Here is an 18,371-nt window from a genome sequence, read left to right on the forward strand (position 1 = left end):
GCACATTCGATCACAATTTTTAATTATAGTTTTCAATCCTTCCATCTGACCTATTAGGAGAGAGTCATTTAAAAAAGAAAAAAGAAAAAGATGCCAGTTTTGAACAGCAACTACTTCAAGTTATAAATGATCCAAACTAGATACTTGTTATTAACTATCAGCAAACTAAGACCCATATGTTTACAAATATTACTCTTATATATTATTAAAAGTTTGCTTTTAAAAGTATGGTTGTTTTTGTATGTTGGGGGGGGGTTGCTACATTTTAATACTGGGTGCTTAGTTGAAATCTGTAGATATAAAATATTGAGTACACCCAAACATAAATTGTTAGGGCCAGATTCAACTAAATAATTGCAGCAGCGCAATGAGTCCCACTAGCGCATCAGGGCTTCTTTCATCCCCTCCCCCTGCATACCCCACCTGCAGACCCATCCCCAGTTCAGTGCACGAGGGGAAGGGACACTGTTCTGTCTGACAAGCACACATTTTTGTACTGATGGAACAACTGTAATAATGCAATACTGGATTCCTTCCTTAGTAGAGATAACAATGCAAACTATGATTTCCTTCCACCTTTAGCAACAAGATGGAGGGTGTGGCTATATTTATTATGTGCTCTTAAAGAGGCTATATAAATGGCTCTTACAATATTTTTGTTAAGATCGCATCAGAGCAATGTTGACTAGAGGTCTCAGTTTCAACATGCCATTTTATTTGCACAGATAGACACATTCTATCTCATCTACCTTGTACCTTGTTTCCAGGAAATCAGCAAGATTCTATGAAAAGCCCTCATGAACTACAAGGTGATATATTTGAGAAGGCATGACCATACTCCCACATAATAAGCAGAATCAAAGCATAAAGTGATAAAGAGCCACCTTGTGGCTTTTCTGCATATACAAGAGAGGTGAGAAAAGAGTAAGACTAGATTTATTTTTAATATGACATATTTTTAAAAAAGAAATGGGAGCCAGAGAAGTTGAACAGTGCCTGGGCATTCCCACTGGATGAATATAATGCTTGCATGCTTTGCAGCCACAGACAGGAATGAAACTCTGTGTGGGGAAAAACCCACACAGGACTCAAGACTGGATAAAAGACAGGCCGCAACTTTATTGGGTTCAGGTTCGCAGTAGCAAGGCAAGGCATGGCAGGCAGGCATGGCTCATGTTTCTGACAATTCACATGCTATTTGAGTGAGTGGGTCACCTGCTGGGGAAATGTTGGAAGTTGGAAGGCAACTGCTGTGACAATTTGAACCAGTCCTGTGAGTGCCTCCCAAACATCCTAGGATGTGGCAATGGCGGTAAACCTTGAGGTAAACTGATCTATGCCTTTGCTGAGATAGCAGGGAGCCCACACAGCTGTCCTCTTAACTAAGGATCTTGCCTGATGCTCCAGCATCAGATGCAGAATGCAGCAAAATGAAATAAATCTGCAGTATGAACCAGACAGAATAAGTAAATGATGGGTTGCTGTGAGGAAGTCAAAAGTCCCAGGAATAGAAAAGCCAGAATATAATGGTCCTGTCCATGGAAGACCTGCCTTATACATGCATGGACGAGTGAAGATAATAGATTCAGGTAGGTAGCCATGTTGGTCTGACGCACTCAAAATAAATTTTGTTTCTGGGTATAAGCTTTCGTATCTGAAGAAGTGTGCATGCACACAAAGCTTATACCAAGAGGAAACTTAGTTGGTCTCTAAGGTGCTACTGGACAATTTTTTAATTTTTTTTATTTATTTCGAGTAGGGATAACGTCTTCTTCTCACTTGATCAGGCTGAAAGATACTCCTCTCCCAAGCCATAATGAGTAACTTGCCAAGCTACTGCAAGGTAAAGCGGCCTGGTCAGCTGGTCACTCAGTGACCTTCCACACCCACAGCTAAGTGAAGCAGCTGACTAAGGCAGCTGATTTTGGTGGGAATGACAAAGGAAGAAAACTGTTCCTTATTGCTTTATTTCTACTGTCAATGAGCTTGTGAGATTTTCTGTCTCAGGTTAGGTGTTAAACTTAACCAGGCAGCATTTGAGTTAATTCATAGAGGGTGCAATTTGTTGCTCTGCCTCAGGTGGCTAAATATCTTTGACTGGACTTGCCCCAGTAACAATGGGAACTCTCAATTACAGGTGGTAAAATTTGAATGTGGAAATCTAAAGGACTTTTCTATCTCAAGATCCTCTAGGAGGCACATATTTCTCTGATTTGGGGGGGAGGTGATAATGAATGGCCTGATGCTGTCAGGCAAGGAAGAGAGCAGGCCTGGCTCACTGTTGTCTAAGGCCAGACATAATGTGTTGGTAAATGAACCTGGTCCACAAGGAATGGAGGGAATAGGACAAGGTGGTCATGATATATGAGAAGCTATGAGAATTAGAAGAAACCAAAGGGCATTCTGTTAGGGCTTGACAAGCCACAGGACTCAGAAAGAAGGAGAAGGAAGAATTACCACGACCTAAATTTCCAGGATGACACGCTCATGTACTATTTTAATGGATGGCCTGTGATACTATATACTATAAACAGCATTGCAAACATCATAGTTCTACAAGATGGCTCTCAGGGTACAAAAAGCAAAATCTGCATTCTGGTAATTTTCAAAATAATGACACCATTTTAATGGAAGGATATGTTTTCATATTATGTGGCATATTCAAAACATCACCAAAAGCCAACAAAGGGGGGGGGGATCCACAAACCATCAAAGCAAGTTCAGATAATGATTGCCTTTTCCTACTTCTCACCATTCATCTTAATGAAGGCATTTGAAATTGCAAAGCCAGAGTGGATTGATGTAGGAGGAAATGTGAGTCTCATCTTTACCTAAATGTGTTCTGTTCTATAACAACCCAGAATTGAAAGACCCAATATTATCAGTCCTTAGATCCACCAAAAATGTTATTTCAAAAATATCTGCACTTATCCATTAGGAATCCTGCCTTTATTAAAGGAAACAGATTATCACTGAATATAACACAATAACATATACATTTTCCTACCTCCCATCCATTGCCAGGATCTTTCAGACTTGGGCTATGTTCTCCTACATATGGTCCAAATCTTTCACCCACTTCAATCTTCCTTTTGGCCCATATCCCTAATCCGGCTCCAGGAATATTTGATTCTCGAAGCTCAAACTCTGATGGAATTGGTATGTCATCAGGAATGTATATTGGAGCTTTGTAAGGAGATCCTTCCTTTGGTGTGAAGGCTTCATTTGATGTTGCTGGAGATGATTGTTCGTGAATACTGAGTGACAAAGTGCTTGGTTCTCCATCATTTTCAGATGTTTCTTCCAAAGGAATCTCAGGGAAGCTTTCATATACACACTCATTATCTGAAAAGGATTCCAAACATGAAGGGCAAGATGAGTGGATGTGCTTAAACAGTCTTAAGAGCCTATTTAAAATCAATCAAAGAAGGGGGCAGGCAGACCTTTCTTATTCCATAGTTTAGGCATCACAACTGAAAAGGCCCTTTTCTCTTGTCCTTACCAGTCATACTTTAGTTGGCAAAGGGACAACAAGGAGGAATTCAGAAACAGAGCACAGGTGTCTAGCAGGGTCATATGGGTGGAGATAGTTTCAAAAACACCATAGTCTTGGGCCTTTGAGGGTCAAAGCCAGCAACTGGAATTGAGCCTTTGAACCAAACCGGAAGCCAATCTGCCAAAAGCAGATACAAATCTGGCTACAGTATTCTCAACCAACTGTAGTTTCTAGATTGGGCTGCCCCTGATGACAATGTAGCAGGAATTACAGTATCCAACCTAGAAATGAACGAAGGCATGAATGACAAGGGCTTGATACGATTTCTCTAGAAAAGAGCATATATAGCAAATCACATAAGGGTACTCCAGCCCTGTCAGGAATTTCAAAGGGAAATATAGAAAGTGACCATTAGCAGCACCCAAACTAATTTCAGATAATTTAAGAGCAGAAAATAGCTATGGAACTTATTAGAAATAATTTAATATAAACTATTTGTGTTAGGATTGAACTGCATGTTATGTTAGTAGCATGGAAGCTATCTGAAACAAAATTTTGTGTGATGGCTTCCCCATGTGACAGTCATAGCATATACTATGGCTTGCTATATGGATCACCCAAGCCTGGGATGAGTGTTCATACCACCACTTGCAGAGTCAACAAATGTGTGATATGGCACTCTATGAGATCCAACCACCCTGTGGAGCAACTGTAGCATAAACCATGTTTCTGGAAGCCTCCACACTGCTGTCATGACCACCTCTAAGAACTAATCTGCTGGATCGGAGCAAAGGTCTGTCTCATCTAGCATTCTCTTTCTGCCAGCAACTCTTGGCTGTCAGTCACCCTGGCATATGGTTATTTGGAGCTATGTTGACTAATATGGACGTTCAATTTAGTTATCAAGGTTGGCAGGCTAGATCACTCTTTAATGGACTTGTCAAATCCTTAAAGCACACACACACACACCTTATATAAGCTAGCAGCCACCACAGTACCTTGTGGCAGTAAATTCATGTTAGTTATGGTGTGGTATAAAGCTTCCCTTTGTCTGTCTTGAACCTATTGCCAATTAATTTTACTTGGTGACCCCGAGTTCTAGTATTATGAGAGGTGACCACTGAAGCAGAATTGGGATATTTATTTATATTTATTTTTCACCTTGCCATAAGAGATCAGGGCAGCTTACAATAGTTTATTTTCTCATTGCATGTCTGAGAGATGGTGATTTGCCCACTTTTTCGTAGCTACGGCCTCGGTCCAGTATACCTGAAGGAGCATCTCCACCCCCATCGTTCTGCCCGGACGCTGAGGTCCAGCGCCGAGGGCCTTCTGGCGGTTCCCTCATTGCGAGTAGCAAAGCTACAGGGAACCAGGCAGAGGGCCTTCTCGGTAGTGGCGCCTGCCCTGTGGAACGCCCTCCCACGAGATGTCAAAGCGATAAACAACTACCTGACATTCAGAAGACATCTTAAGGCAGCCCTGTTCAGGGAAGTTTTTAACGTGTGATATTTTAGTGTATTTTTGGTTTCTATGGAAGCCGCCCAGAGTGGCTGGGGAGGCCCAGCCAGATGGGCGGGGTATAAATAATAAATTATTATTATTATTATTATTATTATTATTATTATTATTATTATTATTATTTATTTTCAGTTTTTTAAAGTTCAGAGTTAGGTCTGCTGTACACATATAGCACAATGAGATGCATCTAAAGTGGCAGAATGAGCTACACCACTTCAGAAGGGTGCAGGGTGCACTATATATATATACATATTCCCATAGGCTGAAATCACCACAACCAAAATACTTCCTCCCCCCCCCCACCAAAAAAAAATACCCCATGCCTTGCAAACAGAAAACTTGCGCACCAGGGAGAAATGCTCAGACAAGAGACTTTAGTAGGTGTTGCTGATTTCCTACTTGCAGGGAGTCATTTGTTTTAATGATTTTAAAAGAGAGGGGAACCTTTAGGTCCTGCCTGCAGGCTTCCCATGGGAAGCCACTCTGAGAACAGGATGCTGGACTAGATGAGTCTTTTGCCTGATCCAGCAGGGGTCTTGTTCATAAACTCTGGCTTTTTCAGATGGTAGGATCAGGTGGTAACTAATGGAAAATACTCTGCTTGAGAAAGCTATTACCAGCCAGAGTAGACAATACAAGGCTAAATGGACAAAGAGTAGTACAGTGGTACCTCGGGTTAAGTACTTAATTCATTCTGGAGGTCCGCTCTTAACCTGAAACTGTTCTTAACCTGAAGCACCACTTTAGCTAATGGGGCCTCCCACTGCTGCTGCGCCGCCACCGCACGATTTCTGTTCTCATCCTGAAGCAAAGTTTTTAACCCGAGGTACTATTTCTGGGTTAGCGGAGTCTATAACCTGAAGCATCTGTAACCCAAGGTACCACTGTATCTAGTAAAAAGCAACTTTCTCCACTTTATTAATGCAATACCATGGTGCCAACATATTACGAAGTTAATCATTCCTGGTCCCTGGCCCAGATTCTCCAGAATAAACTGACCCCTTTGATTACAGGCTGCCACCCCTGATTTTCAGGCATGGGGGAAACCAGAGTTAGGCAAGCAAAGAGGCTTAGTAATCAGATGTCACATTTCTCTCTTACAATTTATTTTAATGGAGGTTTTCTGGTTGGATCTCTCTGCATCTGGCATAAATATGAACATTACAAGTAAACATAACAGTAAAGTAACTGATCAAAAGATCTCCCATCAAAACCCAAACATTCCTTAGTAGCACATTTACAGGGGGGGAAATAGCATCTCCCTTATCAAACTGAACGTATATACCATCGCAACCTTTTTTATGAAAACAATACAATTGTCAAGTTGCTAGTGACTTTTGGCAAAATACCTGCAAGAATGTTTCTCAACCAATAATTCATAATGTTTAATTTGATTATAACTGCATTTCTAAACATGTTCCAAATCACCCAGGCTGCACAGGTCAGAGAAAAGTGTACTTTCACACTTTCTGTTAATGAGAGGCTTTCTTTGTTCGCAGAAACCATCCTGTTACGTTCACAAATGGGGCAAGTTCTCATGGGTGCTAAAACTATTTTGCTTCTTGATCTTTCAATCTTTATGAAAACAGATGTTGGGAGGAAAGCATCCTTAATTTCCTCAGCCAACATAATTTATCTCCACATGAAACAAGCCCCAGAAAACCTAAAATTGGGAAGCAAATACACAAACACAATTGTTGCAGTTTTGATTTCCAGGCAGACCTCTTTAAGATCATAAAATTGTCCCTGTTAGGAATTGGGTAATATAATTGCAATGTCTGAGTTGGGGAATAGAATAGATTAGGTAACATGGAAGTTTAGACATTTCCCTTCATTAAACAAAATCCTCATTGCTATTTTGCAATAAAAACACGAGCAAGCTTCAAAGGAAACCCTGTAGGAAAGGTTAATTGCTACTAAAAGACCAAGGTAGACACCAGTGTGTGCACATTCTGCACAAATGTGTTATGTTGGCAGGAAAGAATGCACATGACTACGGCTGGGATATTCCTGATGAAGATGATAGAGCAGCTCTGTGCCAAGGCTAATGCCAGAGCTTTAACCTCTGTGGAGCCTGGGGTCAGTTTAAACAGTAACCTAGGCTTCTGTGTGGAATATGAGCAGGGGGGTTGACTTCCTTCCACTTGGACAAATGCTTAACCATTTAGCTGCTTTAGTAGCCTTTTCCATTCCAAAGGCAAAACAAGATTGCAATAGAATGTGTGTGAGAGAGAGTTAGGGAATTTTAAAGCAGCCAGGGCTCCTTAACCTTCAGCGAAAGGAGCTAATAATCCAAATACAGAGATAGGCTTGAAGTTAGTAGCTAAATACAGTGCAACAGAAGGCCAGAGGTGTGTGTATTTAGTAATTCCACAAATGTACTCAGTTAATAAATTTTTTTTGTGATGAAGTGCAAAATTCAGCATTTTGAGAATCCTCTCTCTTTTAAGCAAGTTCCAAGCTATTAGGACTGCATGGACAAGTCTGAATGCCTGAAAATGTCCCATATTCTGCATTATTTAAAGTGCTTTTCCTACATAAGTAAGAGCGTTACTTTTTTTTAAGTACAGTGGTGCCCCGCAAGACGAATGCCTCGCAAGACGAAAAACTCGCTAGATGAAAGGGTTTTTCGGTTTTGCGTTGCTTCGTTAGACGAAAAACATCGCAAGACGAAAAGACTCGCGGAACGAATTATTTTCGTCTTGCGAGGCACCACTGTAATCCCATCATATGGAGCAGCAATGTATGTTACCATCACAAACATTACTACCTTTGAACCTTGGGTCTTGAAACAGCATAAATGGCTGGAATAGTATTATTCCCAAGCCTTGTTTTTAAAAGCATTTTCTTCATGATCATGAAAGGAAGAAAAAAATCATATATATAACTGATCTGTAAATTTCCAGTTTTTCCATTTCTGGCCTTGCAGGAGGCATGTTTCCATTTTTCACTCAGTTCTTTAGAATTCAGCCAAAGCTAAGCAAATTTTAAGTAGCAATTATTTCATTGGTTGAAAGTGCATGCTTGAAATCAAAAGGTCTTAAAATTTCTTAAGTTTCATTAGATCATGGATTATTATTTTTTTAACAAAAGCATAGCAGTATTGTTTTAATTTCAGCTGTCCTCCACCAGCGTTAATTAAAAGTGTGACTATTAGAATAAGAGCATAACTACCTAAGAAGAACCCGGCTGGATCAGGCCAGTAGCCCTTCTAGTCCAGCATCCTCTTCTCACAGTGGCCAGCCAGATGCCTCTGGGACGCACACAAGCAAGGTCTAAGCATGACAATATTGCCCCCTCCTGCAGACACCAGCGCCTTTATTTAGAGGCATACTGCCTCCAATGGTGAAGGTAGAACATAGCCATCAGCTGCTGATAACCTCTCTTCCATGAATTTATCCAATCCTCATTTAAAGCCCACCAAGTCAGTGGCCTTCACTACCTCTTGTGGAGGCAAATTCAAGAGTTTAACTATACACCATAAGAAGTGCTCTCTTTTGTCTGTCCTGAATCTTCCAACATTCAGCTTCATTTGATGTCCCCAAGCGCTAGTGTTGCAAAACCTTTCTCTGTCCACTTCCTCCACACCATGCATAACGTTCTATCATGCCACCTCTTGCTCTCCTTTTCTGTAAACTAAAAAGGCCCAAATGTTGTAACCTTTCCTCACTGGGGTTGCTGCAGCCCTTTGATCAATATGGTTGCCCTTTTCAGAAGCTTTTCCAATCCCACAATATCCTTTTTGAGGTGAAGTAACCCAGAGGTGGATTTAAGGGAGTGTGTTTGGTTCGTACTAGGTACAGAGCCTTGGGGAGCTACAGGGGAAGCCACAACTATTGTTTAGAATACAGCAAGAGAGGTGGGGGTACCAAATTTGGGTGTCACACAGGGCACCACTGACATTTGAGACCCCAGGGTCCACCACTATATTAACCAGAACTGTATACAGTATACGTAGATTTGTGCAGCAATATTATGCTCTTGGCAGTTTTATTTTCAGTTTATTTCCTAATCATCCCTAGCATGGAATCCGCCTTTTTTACAGCTATGGCACATAATAATAGTAATAATAATAATAATAATAATAATAATAATAATAATTTGTATACCACCCTCCAACTGAAGATCAAAGAGTCATTCACGACATAAAAATACAAAATGAGAGCACAAAATACATAATAAAAAACAAGAACAAAAATTAAAACAATCCAATAACACCCCCCAAAACACATTTAAATAGAATGTTGTACAACATTTTCCCCTGGCATCTAAAGAAACATAATGAAGGCGCCAGGCAAGCCTCCCTGGGGAAAGCATTCCACAAACAGGGAGCCACTGCAGAAAAGGCCCATTCTCATTTTGCCCCCCTCCAGACCTCTCGTGGAGGAGGCACACAAAGAGGTGCCTCACATGATGATCACAGGGCACGGATCAGTTCATATGGGGAGAGGCAATCCCTGAGATATTTCTTTACTGGGCCGTTTGGGTTGAATCAACATCAACATGGTTTGTTTTTTTTCATTTTGATTAGAAACCATTAAACAAATTTACTTTTATAGCACAATCCTATGTATATCTACTGAGAAGTAAGTCTAGCTGAGCCCAATGGGCTTTACTCTCAGCTAAGTGTATATAGGATTGCAGTCTTTGATGCCTGACTGAACTCACATATCAATTGCAAATTCTAAGCTTTTTCACCAAAAGGTTATATTTTTGAAATGAAATTTCAAATATGATTAAGGGATAGATGAACTGTATTCCTAAGGAATCTGTGCAACAAACAAGATCCCCCATATACTGATGAGTTTCACATTATTATATGTTCATGTCAACTGAACCTAATGTAGGTGTGAATGAATCAAGAGCTTGATTATACTTCTGCTACTTGTGCTGAACAGTTGGTTAGACATTCCAGAAGCCCTATGGAATTGTAGAAAACTACTCACCTCATTAATATTATTCAATGTGAGTTATTACCTCCTTCTAGACAGTGTTTGATTTTATTGAGCTATACCAATCCAAATTCTGATAATACTCACTCTGGTGTGCAAGTTGAAAATGTCAATGGAGTTACTTTAAGGTTGACATATATATGTAAGTAAGATTACAATCAGATTTTTGTCATTAGTTGAAATCTATAGTGTTTCTCTTGCCTGTAACAGAGAGGAATATAGGCCACAGAATGTTTAGCATTTCTTTTATCTGTCTATCTTGATGGCAACTTCAGCTTTTACAAAAAGCTTGCTTGCAGCATGGATATTTTGCAACACTATTCTGTTTTCTTTCTTGCTGCTAACCCATTATTGCAGGGGGAAAATCTGCACAAAGAAAATACTGTGCATATCTAGCAGAAGTGGGAGTTCTAGTAAGTGCCAAACCCATAAAATGTTAGAAAGGCAATACAAAACTAACTACTTCTGGATTTATTTCATTTCAGAAAAGAAAGGGGGGGTTAATAAACAAGTAGGACTTGCGCAACAATGATACTTGACAAATAAGAGGTCCCCTGTTCCTGCTTACTCAAAGAAAAAGAAGGCACACCTTAATAATGTTTAAATAATAATGTACAGGATGCTGGCCTGTTTCATTTTATGAGTAAAATGCCCATCATTGGGTTGAGCACTATGTTTGTGCAGAGGATAATGTGATAATGCAGAGACCTTGGGGCAGTGGGGGGGGGTACTATTAATTTCATGTCTATCCTGCCTTTATTCTGAGAACCTCAAGGAAGGTCCACAGGCAGTCTCCCATCTAGGTACTAACCATTACCAGATTAGTTCAGCAAGATTGCTGAATTATATGCCATGTCCCAACATGGATCCTACTGTCTTAGAAGTGGAGCATCTTCTGTCCACTCTCAACTGTGTCCGAGTTTAGCTCATTCGCTTTATCCTATAGAATTCAACAAAAGCCAGATCACATATGCAAATCCCCATTTTTTTATTTCCATTTCCTGCCCTATATTCTGCTTCTGGATGGGATACTACAGTGGGACAGAATCTTGCACTTGAAAGAACGTGACAAAGAACTAGAGAACAAACTGTAATGTAGTATCTGGATAGAGTCATTCCAGAGTGATACACAGTATTGGAGAATTTTGTTTCATGATTCTACCGTAAGGTAGATGTCAGCACTTGAGCATTAGTGAAATATGATATGCATTCACATTCCAACATATTTAAATTTTAGGTAGAATATTTCATAGTCTGAAAAATCAAAGCAACTGTGGAGTCTGAGATAATCAGAAGTTGCTATCAAAAGTGCAGATGTTATCCTCTTGCTTGCTTCGTTATGCAAATTCAAAACTGAATATGAAAGACAGATTGAGGAGTTAGCATGTGAATTCCCTTGGCTACTGGTCTTTGCTTTTTTTGCTTCTAAGTGGTTGTTCAAGTCTTAAATCAGGATACTATTTATAAAGACCATCTACTCCCATATGGACCTGCGGGTGGTGCTGTGGGTTAAACCACAGAGCCTAGAACTTGCTGATCAGAAGGTCAGCGGTTTGAATCCCCGCAACGGGGTGAGCTCCCGTTGCTCTGTCCCTGCTCCTGCCAACCTAGCAGTTCAAAAGCACCTCAAAGTGGAAATAGATAAATAGATACTCCTCCGGCGGGATGGTAAATGGCGTTTCCGTGCTCTCTAGACACCGTCACAGTGTTCCATTGCACCAGAAGTGGTTTAGTCATGCTGGCCACATGACCCTGAAAGCTGTCTGTGGACAAACACTGGCTCCCTTGGCCTGAAGCAAGACGAACACCACTCCCCATAGCCGCCTTTGACTGAGCTTAACTGTCCAGGGGTCCTTTGCTTATTTACCTTTTACATGGAGTAAGGTGATCCTGCAGGTGAACTGGCCATAAGCTGTTAAGGGCTTTATATACCAATAGTAACACCTTGAACTTGGCCTGGCAATGCCAAGCATACTGCTAAAACAGGGAGGTTTAGAAGTCTGTAGTGGACTGCCTTGTCGTGTCACCAGTTATGAAGGCTTGCCCTACATCCTGGCTACAGGAATGTCAATGTGGTATTGACTGGGCTGCTGGAATCGTGGAGAGCTGCATTCAAATTCCTGTTCAGCCAACTCACTGAGTGACCTGGAACTGGGTTATTGTGAAGATAAATTGGGGTGAGGGGGGGGGTCATGTCTGCCACTTTGAGTCCTTGGGAGATGAGTGAGTTAAAAGTTAATTGGTTAGTAAGCACACAGCATCAGTTAACTCACATATATGTGCACACACTGCATGAGCCAGAAATATACATCTTCCCCTGCATCCACCAGATTAATTAGCTAAAAATTCTAACCTGATTTCCGATATAAAAATTCTAATTCTGAATTCCGATATTCACAACCCTCTCTTGTGTAAATTAATGAATAACACTTGCCATTCTGTTTCTTGAACTGGACTGCTCACATAAGCATTAAAAACGTTAAGAAGCATTAGGAAAAAAACACTATATAAATGCTATACTTTATTATTATTATTATTATTATTATTATTATTATTATTATTATCACCTTATCAGACATGATTTATTTCTATATGCTACTGATATATAGAAAGAGTGTTGACAAAGAATCACCTCCCTGCCCGCCCAAAAAGCGCTGAGCTACTGAAGAGGCATAATGAACTGTAGGAAAAGTAAAACACTGATAAAACTGAACACTTTGGAGAATGGAATATAAACCCTGATGCATAGCTGGGTGCAGCTGCAGCTTAAGAAAGATCATTTCTATATGAGTAAGTGGTCATTCTCGGCTAGCAGTTAATACCATGTAATAATACGCTAACTGCATGAGAACTCCACATTGTTTCTGGAACATGTCAATATCAGCTTGCACAATAACTAGCAGCATTTGGGACTCTGGATAGTGTCGGCTGTGTCTAATTGAGTAACACTGTCTAAGGCATTTGACGTGCACCAGACACCGTCTCTTAATTAGGGGCCAATATTGAAAGACTCCGGGTCAAATTCTGCTTTTCAATTACATGGGTGCTGTTCTCCTTGATGTCAGCAGGAGCTGCACCTGCATACCCCTGTTTGGGATTAAGTATGCTGCATTCTATATATAAACTATGGTAATTATTGCAGCAACACAAAACTGAATTTATTTGCAGTTTTAAAATCTCATTTTATATATAGCTCTAGTCCAACCAACTTTGGTCAAGGCATTTATACTATCTATACTTCTCCTCTACTAGAACTCAACTGCAATCATAAGCATGAAAAATTATTTGCAGTTAACAGGGTTTGAACTACAGCATTATATCAACCTGGGAGTGCCATTAAAGTTTTGCACTGGTTGAGAAAGTCTGCTCAGCAGAATATGTTCTATTTTGACTTTCAGAATCCTCTCTGGGTACAAAGTGGAACAAAAGGAAGATGAAAAACTTCCTATATGTAGTATAGCATATAGTATATAGAGAATAGAATATACTATATATACTACAGAGTCAACACTGTAAGAAAATCAATGGCCCTACATAGATGAAATAGGCTGCAGTAGTAAGTATCTGGTCCACTAATACTGGTGATATTAAAAATAATAACCTCTAGGGCATTATCATCTGCTTGGTTATGACTCATAACATATCAACTATATTGGCTGGATGGGTAATTACTATTCTTTTCAAGAGAAAAAGGAAGGAAGGAAGGAAGGAAGGAAGGAAGGAAGGAAGGAAGGAAGGAAGGAAGGACAGAAAGCCAAGGAGAAATGCAGAGGGGGGAGAGGGGGGGGAGAGAGAGAGAGAGAGATGTTTAAAAAAATGAAAAGAAGAAGAAGAAGAAGAAGAAGAAGAAGAAGAAGAAGAAGAAGAAGAAGAAGAAGAAGACGAGGAGGAGGAGGAGGAGGAGGAGGAGGAGGAGGAGGAGGAGTTTGGATTTGATATCCCGCCTTTCACTCCCTTTAAGGAGTTTCAAAGCGGCTAACATTCTCCTTTCCCTTCCTCCCCCACAACAAACACTCTGTGAGGTGAGTGGGGCTGAGAGACTTCAAAGAAGTGTGACTGGCCCAAGGTCACCCAGCAGCTGCATGTGGAGGAGCGGAGACGCGAACCCGATCCCCAGATTACGAGACTACCGCTCTTAACCACTACACCACACTGGTTAGTCCTAAGAGGGAAAAGATGGAAGATAATGGTCTTAGGGCATATTCCAAAGTAACACTTTGTATTTAAACCTTCACGTAATAATTTAGTGTCATTAACATATTAATATAGTGCCATGGGAAAGTTATCAAAATTCTAAGATCCAGCTCAGGGATGTGTCTAGGAAAATAATGCATTTATAAAGTTTCCACTTATCTGAACTCAGTGGTTTAAAAATTAAGGGCACCCTAGATTTGCTGAGATCAGCAAGTTATGACATTCCCAGCCAGCGTAAGTCCTCAACCCTAGCTCAGCTGGACATATATCGGTTTAACATCCACGCTCGCCCTGGACTGGCAGCATTTAAACCAACATAAGTCCTAAAAAGCAGGCATTCCATGGGAGTGATGGGGGAACGGCTGAGGTGGTGTGGGGACATACACTGGATCCTAACTCAGTTCAGCATGGTTAGGTGACCTGGGAACACAGAAGAGCTTACAACAACAACAACAACAACAACAACAACAACAACAACAAGGATGGTGTAAGTCAAACTCTAAATGCTTGTTTCCCCTCTGCCAGGCTTAAACTGGCTCAGTTATCAGTAGTTCCACTCCTGGATGGACTTTGGATCTGGTGTACTTTAGGCTGGCTTAATTAAAGCCAGCATAAATTATGCTGGCTTCCCATACTTGCTCCCTTAATTGGAATGTAAGAACAATGTAATGTAAAATGTTGATTAAATAAATAGTATATTGAACTGAACAGTCATATCCTGGGCCTGATGAATCGCACACTGAAAAACAGAACTTTCTATTCCACATTCTAGAAATGTATATGTACTGAGTCCTACATTAGTACACTTAGCCATGCACTTCAATGTGTGTGGCAATTATGTGTGTTTTACTCCCACCAATAAAGCAAACTGAGATGTCCACTGCATCTTTTATTTTCTTAAGCATTAAAATAAAGCATCAACTACAGATATTACTAGTATGGTTGTGATTGTGCATACTGTAGTTACCAGTACATATGCAGCCTCCAGGTTTTGCCTCTGGGCTTGTCAGCAGACAAAAGCTCAGGTCTATGTCACAGGTGAGTTCACAAGCTCTTCCGCTTCTGTATAGACAGGCCTCAGATTTCAACCACCGCTGCCCCCAATGATGTACAGTAAACCCAGACAATCTCTAGAACTGACAGCCCAATCCACAAGCCCCTTAAAAACCAAGCATTCTCACTTGAAACAAAATGCAGCTGCATTGAAGTTACCAGGATAAAATCAGCTTAATTCCTAATATTTTGACTTAGCACAATTGTAGAACAGTCTATAAGTGAATTAAACTTTATCTCACAATATATGTATTTTTAAAACAGCCTAGCCTACTTGAAAACATAAAGTCATTAGTAGACCTTCATCTTTTTAAATTGGGATGTCACAAATTAACGCTGGGAATTACACGTTTTCCTGTTTAAAAGAAAGCTGTAATCACAGATGACTATTCCTCCAAATTACAATAAAGATAGATAACAGAATGAATTATAAAACAAAGGTTAGAGACAGAAACTGAGCATTGTGGCGGTAACGACTTTTAATTGGATTCAGTTTATCACATTTTTCAGAGTACCACAGAAGCAGAAGAAAGGATTAGAATTATTTCCACATTTCACTGTTTGGCATAATGAGAAAACAGAGGGAGGTCCTCATCCCTGATGCGTATGGTGAGCCACAGGAGATGTTTAACATGTCAGGATATAGTAGCGTATGGTCCCGAGACACAAATGCGTAGGCTCCATTATAATGTAGCAAAGTGTAATCAATTGGGGGGGAAATGGCTAAGTCATGAAAATTTGTTAGGCAAGAGCATAATTTCTAAAAGGAAGTTTAACCCCTTAGTGTCATCAGTGACTTGTATATTTAACCTACAGGAACCTTTTGTTTAAAAAACAACAGTAGCGGGGAAAGGTTTTGTTTCCCCCCCCCAATGATTTATGAATTAATAAAAAATATGGATAATTCTAAGTGACTGTTACTAAAAAGAAAGAGATGTCACCATTTGCATTGGTGGGATGAAATTCTGCAACACCTCATATATAGGGGTTTATCAATTGCAATTTCCTTCTACACAGCTTTGAGGTTCTAGACATCCTGATGTTAAATATTTATGTTTGAACAATATGGTCCTATGCATGTTTATTTAGAAGTAAAACTTGGTGAGATATGCTGACAGATAAATGTGTTTACGACAGCCACCTAACTACTGCTCCACCAAAATACCCTTGGGAGGCTTCATTTTCAAACAATCTTCATACCATGGGTGTAGTCGGGGGGCAGATGCCCCCCCAAAATAAAAAAAAATCAATAAAAATACATAGCAAACTGAGGTTCTGCCCCTCCTAGCAAAAGGCTTTCCCCTTCCTAACATAAATCCTGGCTACACCCATGCTTAATACTATTACAGAAGACAATGGGTATGTGAGATAAGTGAGAAGGTAATGTGCCTGGGTAACCTGTGTCTTGGCATGTATTTTCATTTAGTAAGACTCAGAATTAGCATTGGTTTCTACAGCTAAAGAAGAAATACCACCCATTTCCAGCTGGCTAAAGCTTTTCCATGCTACATTACTCCTCCTTTTACAGCTATATTTTAGAATTTGCATATATCAAACTGCCAAGCTCAACACAGTAAATGACCCTTCACTCCATATGCAATTCCAAATCTATGGGCCTGGTTGGAATCTGACTATGGTCTGGATCCTAAGATAACATAAGGAAATTCATGGAAGGAAATTTCCCCATCTCTTCCCTGTAGCCACTCGCATTCTCCAAAAAGCCTCTCTGGAAAACTGCTGCAGCAATCAATTGATAAGCATTTATTTATTCCCTTGCATTTTATCCTGTATTTCTTCCATCAGGGAACCTAAGGGGAAATGCATGCATGTGGTACCCAGGCAATCACATATCCAGGCACTGACCAGCCGCAGACCTGCCTTCATGTAGGAACCAATCCAGATTCCAACATATCAGCTGAAACTTTTCATTCTACGTAAGGGAATTTCCGTTATTTAAGGAAAGGAAAGAGATTTCTTACCACAGCCTAACCATAGCCAGCACCCCATTCACTCAACCCAATGTGAGTGAAGAAGTGCGCCTTCCAAGCCGAAGGTTGAGTTTCAGCAACTTTCCCAAATTTCACAATGAATTATGGTTTTTATTATTAAATGAGTTACCCAGCTTCCACCAATATCTACTTAATAGAAAGAGAACCAATATTCTTTCCAATACCAAGTTATTCATACCATACATTTATTGTCTACATCAGTGGTTCTCAAAGGGTGTGGCACGCTACACTGGTGTAATAGGAGAGGATAACGAATGTGGCAGGATGATTCAAGGACAATCAAAGAAATATTGAAAGATTTCAGTATAGTGTAATATACTATACTATACTATACTATACTATACTATACTATAAAAATTTTTTTTTAAATATAACCAAGAACATTGGTTATTCTTCTACAGTTCTACACAACATATTGTTTTGAACAGGGATTTTCAACTCTGATAAATATGACAGATCAGAAAAGACAAAGGTTTCTTTGTGAGATGAGAGTTTGTCTCAAATTAGACGTAATATAAATGAGATTCAGCAAAACAACCTCACATTTCTCATTGAGTTTGTATACATACTTAAGGTACATGTATAAGAGGCTTGTTTATAATTGTATTTTTGGAATGATTCATGTTCCTATGTAGCTGCATTGTTTTATACTTTCTGGATGTTCCATGATCGTATTATGACGTAGTTGTGTTCTATGTTATAAATCAAGCACTGCTAAGAGTTGTTTCTTTTTGTTTCCCAATATCAGTTTTTTAAAAATGGTGTGGCATGAACAAATGTTTATTCTGAAAGTGTGGCCCAGAGAAAAAAGTTTGAGAACCACTGGTCTATATGAACAGCCTTGATTTTCTTCAGAAAACCATTTTTAAAATCCTACCTTCAGAAAAATGATACTTTTGCCATTGTGAAATAAAGTTTCAAACACATGATGAGAGGCAAAAATATCTGGGGAGGTTTTGCGCATCCCTGGCATTCATAATGTGCAGACTGAGTGATTAGTGAAGTCAGCAACAAATCCCAATTATGTAGTATGTATTTCATAGCAGGCTGGTGTTCAGATTTTACATCTAAATGGGTACTAATAATAATAATAATAATTAGTGAAGTCAGCAACAAATCCCAATTATGTAGTATGTATTTCATAGC

The 18,371-nt window shown here is 39.8% G+C and overlaps 1 protein-coding gene across 18 annotated transcripts in view; it reads right to left on the reverse strand.

Moving 5' to 3' along the window:
• The window catches only part of MECOM (MDS1 and EVI1 complex locus), a 464,332-nt gene that overhangs the window by 249,189 nt on the left and 196,772 nt on the right, over window positions 1-18,371 (reverse strand). For all 18 annotated transcript variants that reach the window (XM_083503849.1, XM_083503846.1, XM_083503883.1 and 15 more), the window contains one exon: window positions 3,008-3,345. In XM_083503849.1, coding sequence (XP_083359975.1) covers window positions 3,008-3,345 — 338 coding nt within the window. The remainder of the gene's footprint in view (window positions 1-3,007; window positions 3,346-18,371) is intronic.

This window comes from Podarcis liolepis (assembly GCF_965112155.1).
Source record: "Podarcis liolepis genome assembly, chromosome: 5".
NCBI lineage: Eukaryota > Metazoa > Chordata > Lepidosauria > Squamata > Lacertidae > Podarcis > Podarcis liolepis.